This window comes from Sesamum indicum, linkage group LG6 (genome assembly GCF_000512975.1).
Source record: "Sesamum indicum cultivar Zhongzhi No. 13 linkage group LG6, S_indicum_v1.0, whole genome shotgun sequence".
NCBI classification, from domain to species: domain Eukaryota; kingdom Viridiplantae; phylum Streptophyta; class Magnoliopsida; order Lamiales; family Pedaliaceae; genus Sesamum; species Sesamum indicum.
Window position 1 is genome coordinate 18,499,332 of NC_026150.1, and position 7,347 is coordinate 18,506,678.

At 33.0% G+C, this 7,347-nt stretch overlaps 1 protein-coding gene across 1 annotated transcript; it reads right to left on the reverse strand.

The window, feature by feature from the left end:
• LOC105164951 lies at positions 3,815 to 7,138 on the reverse strand. The gene is made up of 3 exons (XM_011083802.2): positions 6,539 to 7,138; positions 6,395 to 6,452; positions 3,815 to 4,086 (listed from the first exon to the last, which is right to left on the reverse strand). Exons 1-3 carry the CDS (start codon positions 6,988 to 6,990, stop codon positions 4,024 to 4,026), a joined length of 573 nt encoding a protein of 190 aa, XP_011082104.1. The 5' UTR covers positions 6,991 to 7,138; the 3' UTR covers positions 3,815 to 4,023.

Here is a 7,347-nt window from a genome sequence, read left to right on the forward strand (position 1 = left end):
GCGTACTGGGCCAACAAGGACTTCCAGTAGGAGTCCACGAAGAATAAGGTGAATCGGACGGCGAACCCTACGGCGTCCTCGATTGTGTACCGAGGGAGGGGACGTTGATAAGTAAATAATATTATTTTATAAATAAGATGCTAACTATTTTTTCTTCTACAGAAGGCGGAGTTCGGCCGGCCGCCCAAGTAGATACAGTTATTTGAAAGATTCTATAAGGAAAAAAAAAGGAGGATGACAGCTAGAGCAGGCCGAGGGAAGCGGAGGTGGCGGCAAGTAGATTATTAATATTATTTTTTAAAAAAAAATTAATTTTTGGTTAAAGAACTAATAATTTTGTTTGTTTTGCTGGAGACATTTCAGAAGTTGATGGAGGATCGTCAGCCTCAGGCCACGGTTGAGGACCATGATGCCCCGGCCGAATTGGAGGCTTTGGTGGCAGTGACAGAGCAGCAGATGTGGCTGGCTACAGTCGGGGCAAGAACAAGGGCCAAGTATTTGGCCTTGGTTTTGAGGCCCACGTCTACAACCGGACCTTCACATCACCATCGCCACCCCTGCCGACACAGCCATTGCCACCACCACCGCCAAACCCGGCTATGAAGGACCACATCGGCCGTCTCGAGACGATGATGGCAATAATGAGGGAGATGCGGCCTCCTCCTCGACCGCAGCACCGCTTCCGACACAACCCCCAGCCTCAAACTAGGACGATATGGATGTCACTAACTACGTAATTAGGTAATTTTTCATATTAATAAAATATTTTTCCTTGATTGTTCATGTTTCATAATGTTTATTACATTCCATTATTTCATATTTATTAAATTAATTAAATTCATAAATATAATTAGTTAAAAATGTATTAAATTAATTTAATTGTATATTTAAATTTATTCAAATATAAATTTATTTATTTATTAAATTTTTTATTAAATATATGAATAAATTATAAAATATAAATAAATTAAAAAAATTGAAATGACTTTAGTAATAGTAAGAAAATATTACAAATCTAAGTAAATGATCGTCCCAAATACCATTACTAAAACAGTTCTAAACACGTGTTCCTACCTGCATTGACTATTCCAAATACCATTGCTATAACCATTTCAAACAAGTGTTCCTATATAGTGGTTGACCATTCTTAATACCATTGCTACTTCAGTTTTAAGTATGTATTCCAAACTAAGACAGACTATTCCTAATACCAATATTAAAATAATTTTATATACGTGCTCCTAAATAAAACTGATCGTTCCTAAAACCGTTACAGAAGACTGTTCCAAACAAAAATATACCCGTGCCTAAAACTATTGCAAAGATCGACAAAAAAATCATTCAAAGATCGTTCCTATATTTATCACCAATAAAAAAAAAAAAAAAAACAGTTTTAAAATTCAAGCACAAGGATTCCAAAAATCATTGCAAAAGTAACCCAACAGAAATACAGTAACTGTTCCAAATTTCATCAAAACCGTTCCAATTAAAAAAATAATTTTTTTGATAAATTTAATACTAGGAACGATTTTTCATATAATGTTACGGAGCCCGGAGTGTTTGCAAAAATTTTTGCTTTTAAAAAAGTAATTTTGTTAGAGAAAGTTAGAAGTTGTAGTAGAATTAAAAGTGGATGGTGTTACAAAAAATAAAATGAAAAGCAAATAAAAATTAAATTAGATAGTATTTAGAGAAAAATACTTCTAAAATAAATTTGATTAATGAAAAACTGTTTTGTCCCTTTATATTAAAAAGATACTATTTTTTTGCTTATTGTTTCACTTGTTATTTGTCACTAATAATTATTTTTCCAAAAATATCTTAAATTTTATTTTGATTAGTATTTTCTATTTGTATTTTAAAAATATTAAAAAATATATTTAATTTAATAATGATCACACTAAGTAATATAATTGTTAATTCATACACAATAATTAAACTTGTATGATTGCAAAAAATAATTATTTTATTAAATTATCAAATAATAAATTAGATTTATTTACAAAAAAATCAAAGCAGTTAAACCTACCTTTTGGTCTAAAAGCATCTTTTAGCAGTTTCAGAAGCAGAAGTTAGCATCCCAAACACTTTAAAAATACTTTTTTGGAGCCAAAAGTTGAAAAGCGCTTTTCTGAAGCACTCGCAAACACTCTCTAAAAATACCATTCAACCAAGAAAATAACTAACTTATTAATTTAACTTTTTGAATTTTATATTAATTGATAAATTATTTTTTGTTTTTTTTATTTATAATATAATATATTGATTTATATATGTTTTATTTATGATATTATTGTGAATATATTTTAAAATATATAAAAATATTATTTGTTATATGTATGTAAAAACGGTGTGCTACAACAAGTAGTACTAGTAAAAAGAAAACTCAATTTCTACACACAAATACCGCTTACTTACACTGCAATATCAATTTTTTAAATTACCAAAGATATCCCTTATGTATTTTTCAACCACCCCGCTCAAACTTTTTTCCATTTATACATACTTTTTTATATTTATACATACAAATATAAAAAAGTATATATATTTTTCATTCACAAAAGAACGTTGTGAACCGCAACACCAGAATTTTTTATATGCATATAATATATATAAGTTATTTTTTTATTTATTTTTTGAAATATGATATGTTGTTCAGATATTTTATTCTTATCTGTAATATATTTTAAAAAATTATTTATTATATACATATAGAAACGACATGTCATAATGACTAGTATTATCTATAGTATATATATAAATTCTATTTTCACTCACAAATTATGATTACTTATACAATTAAATATATCCAATTTAATCTTAATAATTTTAAATAGTTATAAAGGTGTGATAATTTTTTAATTTATCACACTTTCTAATTATTTAAAATAACTAAACACGTCCATCAAAATATGTACGTATAAGTGTATAAATATATACAATTAAATATATCCAAATTTAATTTTAATAATTATAAAAGTGTGATAATTTTTAATTTAAACTTATAATCTAGTAATTAGTTTTATTAATATATCAATATATGAATTGAATAATTTAATATTTTAATTATTAAAAGATATAATTTTATATAGAGATTTAATTTAAAAAATAATAAAATAATTTAAATTTAAATTAAAAATTAATACAAAATAATAAAAAAATTTATGCATCATATTACTCCTTCACATATACATTATTTTGACATTTCCTTTATTTTTTTGTAATTACATAAATATTCCTAAGGATATTTCTATTTTTAAAAAATTATATTGAAGTTTAGTCAGTTAAAAGAGTGGCATTTTAAAATTTTAAAAACTATTAGGGGTGGTTCATGTAGTAGTTTGTATAAAAGGGCATAAAAGTAATTAGCCCTTAAATTTTTTTGGGATCCAATCAAAACCCGACTCAATCCTCGATTGAAACCTGTTTCTAATCCTAATCGTTCAGTATTGACTAAGGTTGGTCATTGTTCGTTGATTGGAACGTCAAAAGTAGAGTGAGTAGGCATAAAAATACTATCCATAGGTTGTCTATAGAACATACTTCCAATACAAATATGATTGGACTGACAATTACTAGTACAAGTCTGACGCAAACCAAACCATATTGAATCTATGAATCTAATATACAAGTTGAAAAAGACAAGGATGGGAGGTGGGGTCCCCTTTTTATCAAGATTTTTACGCTAATGGGGTTGAATACATACATATTAAATTAGCATTTTTAAAAATAGAGAGCGCAGTTTAGTTAAGGCCTAAAAGCCATGTGAAGGTGAAATAAGACCCCCAGTAATGATGTAGAGGCACTGGAAAAGTGTGAGAATGAAAAATTACCACATAACCGATGATCATGGAGCATTTCATAAGAATTCTCAAATTCACAACCTTCACCCATCAACTCTTCTATTGCCACTGTCATTCAATATGAACCAACACCAAAAAGAACAACTCTCAAGTTGACATGCTACATATAACAGACAGGTTGCAATTCCCTACAACATAAGATTTTATACTACACATAGCACTAGCATAGTTCAGCTCCAGAAACAGCAATTCCAGCTTCCAGTGCACCAGCTGACATTAAACCCTGCCAAACAAGGATTTCAAATTGTCATTTTCAATTCTGAAAAAAGATCCTAGGTCTAAATTAGATGAAGGAATGACTTGAACAGAAGAACTTATACCACACCCACCCCTAGACAAGAAGAAGGGAAATCAAGTGCAGTTATACAACTGAAGCCTAATCATGCTCATTCAGTGCCAATCATCTAAAAACCAATTGGGCTTGCTTCCTACAAGCTATGAAGAAACTAATCTTTTACAGCCTCACAACCCCACAAAGAAATTACAGTCTCCCATGGAAATGACACCAGAACATACCATTCTTAACCAACCCAGCTTGCTAAACAGTGTAAAGGTTCAAATATCAAACCGTCCTCTCTTAACTATAGATCAGTAATTTTTTTTAACTATATTCGAGCTTTGAGAAATCACCAAATACTTTTCAGGTATCCAAATGCATCCAGCATCCCTTTAGAGGGAAACTCATTGGTTGCAACGTAGACCTCACAAGGAAAACATAGGGCCCATCAACTTCTTAAAAGTAATGAGTGAACAAGGGAATGGAGTTCAGCAATTAAGATAGAAGAGCACAGGAATGAAACCAAAACAAGATGAGAAAAGAGACAGGAAGAGACTTCTCCAATGTGTGCAGAATATGGCGTGAAATGAATCAATATATATAGCAACTAATTTGCAACTTAGTCAACCTTTCTCATACCATCTCATTATAATAGCATCTTCATTGGTAAAATGAATATACTTCATACTAGATATTAAGTTCCATAAATGACGCTGCATTATTATAATTGTGAGTCCAGTAAAAAATAAAATAGAATATATTTACATTGCGCTCTATGGTAACTAAATATACTTGTCATCTCCAGGTCTGAGCATAATCCCTTTGCACTCTATGAGATGATCCACCACAAGTCTCTCATTCTATGTCCAATCTAGGCACTCTTAACATTTGCTCGCATGCCAACTTGACTATTTACAACAGGTAAATACCACATAAAAGGTTCAAATTGGAAGGATTCTTGCCATCTACATGTCACAGAACATGGAGCAACTAAGATTTCAAGGTAACAACAAGCTGAGCTTATTTTGTATTCACAGCTGAATGGTCAAAGTTCCTTGACAAGCTTGCTTCGATGCCACTAGGGGGAAATAATTTTAGCACAAAATTTAGAGTGGAGGCAAGTATGAATATAGAAATGGAATGCACGGGCTATGTAACTTGAATAAATTAAAGATATGAAGCAGAGGCATATATGAAACTATTAAGCATCATGGACATAGGTGATTATGCATTTCAAATGATTGGTGTGCTGGTTCTACATGTCTCAACATGGCTCTAGGGTTATAAGAAAAAAAAAAATAAAGGAATTATCACAAAACATACACTGAAGTCTGGATGGTGGATTTTACTCTCAAAGAGCAGACTTTGTTATTGCGAGAAAGAAGCAAAGATATGAAATGGTTGCCTAATCTCCATAGTCAAAATAAGCTCCTTTATTCTAAGTCCATATATTCACAATTATCGTGTCAACCCAGTGAATATGCAAAAAACATTCTCCTTCACCCAACCAAAAACTCAATATTTCAGCAACTTCTGAAATGCAATTCATACTTATCCCAGTTCCAACCAAGAGTAGCAAACGGGTATATAATGGCACATAAAGATCCCTACGGCATAAAAGCATGCATTGGTAGCAAAAAAGAACAGTGACTGGTGTATCACATGAAGATGACAAAGCAACAAAATCTGAAACCAATAAACCATTTATACCAACAGAAACTAGCAAATCATAGATAGATCAGAAAATGTATATGAATAATTGAACATCATTCATCTAACCAAGATGAAAGAAACTATTTTTCTATTATGAATATTTTATATTTCTAAGCAGGGACACTCCTAAGAATGAGACACCTTACACCAGGCATTCATGTGCAAGCAATGTAGTGGCTAAGACCAGCAGTGAGGCAGCGTATAGTTTAAGAATTGACAGGATGACCCCACCTCCTCAGGATTGAGTGTAGATTGACTGAACCAATATTCAAATCCAATGCAACACCAACCAAATATTTAGAAATTGGATAAAAGTATGACAACAACAAAAAACAAATTCAATCCCTTCACACCGGGTGCTTCCCATGTACTATGCACGTAACTTGATCCAGACTTAAACCCTTGTAGACCCACGTGGAGTTTTCATCCCCATCCTGCCCGACACTACCCGCCTCCGTTCTGATCAAAGAGATTAGACGATATGCTCTCTCTTTTCGATTATCCGACCAAATAAAAAGGGAAAAAATACATAGAAATTTACCAGCTCAGCAACTGGAGATTCCACGTTAGCTCCAGCACTTGGAAAGGAAAATATGTTCCTGGAAAATCAATGTCAATTGGAATCAATCAATTTATCAAGTTCGCGGAGGAAAAGAAAAGCAGAGAGGGGGGAGCCATCAAGCACCTGATCCACTGAGGCATCGTTTTTTTTTCTGTTCGGAGAGCAGATATTCCTCCCGGTGCAACGAAGCTCGAATGCAGAACACCGTCACCTCCCATCTTCAAAATGACCTCCTTCCCCTCGTTGCTTATGAATTCTTCATGTTCCCAAACTAGGTGGGTCTCTCCACCAACATTGACATGAATCTCTTGAGGCTTCCGATTCCTCGCCGCCTTCTCAAGAAAGTCGTCAATAGGAATTTTCTTGATGTCACCGGCGGCGATGCTATAACGCAAGGCGCCATCATATCCCGACTTCGGAGTCGCAGTCAGGACGTAGTGATCTCTGATTGTGAGCGGCGACTTGGTGGAGTTATAAACTTTGATACACCCCATCTTACCACGAAACACCTTAGGTTGTCCGACGCACGCAACGGTCACAGATGCAGTAATTTTGGTGGGTATGCTATTCAGCATTTATCAAACGCAATCACGGCTAAGGCATTCATAACAGCGGTAGAGCTTTAGCAAGGGAACACATGAGTATCCGGCCAATGACTCCAAGTAAACAGCACGTTTTTATGGGTTTGGTCTGCTTGAATGGCCCAATTGAAATATCATCCGGCTATAATTGCATTGGGCATCTCATTTTATAATGATGAAAGACAGCTCTCTTGGGCTGCACCGACGACAAGTTCTCTGCCCATTCAGTATTAATAAATTACAACTAACTCCTTCAAGGTTCACTGTAATTATAAATATCTTTTTTACTATTTGTAAATATGTCAAATATGCCATGATGGCTCTTATAAATAAAATGTGTGTTTAAATTAT

Bases quoted from the DNA above. Each gene is read 5' to 3' on its own strand.
- LOC105164951 (XM_011083802.2), bottom strand. From the start codon at position 6,990: ATGCTGAATAGCATACCCACCAAAATTACTGCATCTGTGACCGTTGCG. The intron at 6,453-6,538 runs GTGCTTGATGGC...TTGATTTTCCAG, and splicing joins ACGATGCCTCAGTGGATCAG to GAACATATTTTCCTTTCCAA. The intron at 4,087-6,394 runs GTAAATTTCTAT...CTTGTTTGGCAG, and splicing joins AATCTCCAGTTGCTGAGCTG to GGTTTAATGTCAGCTGGTGC.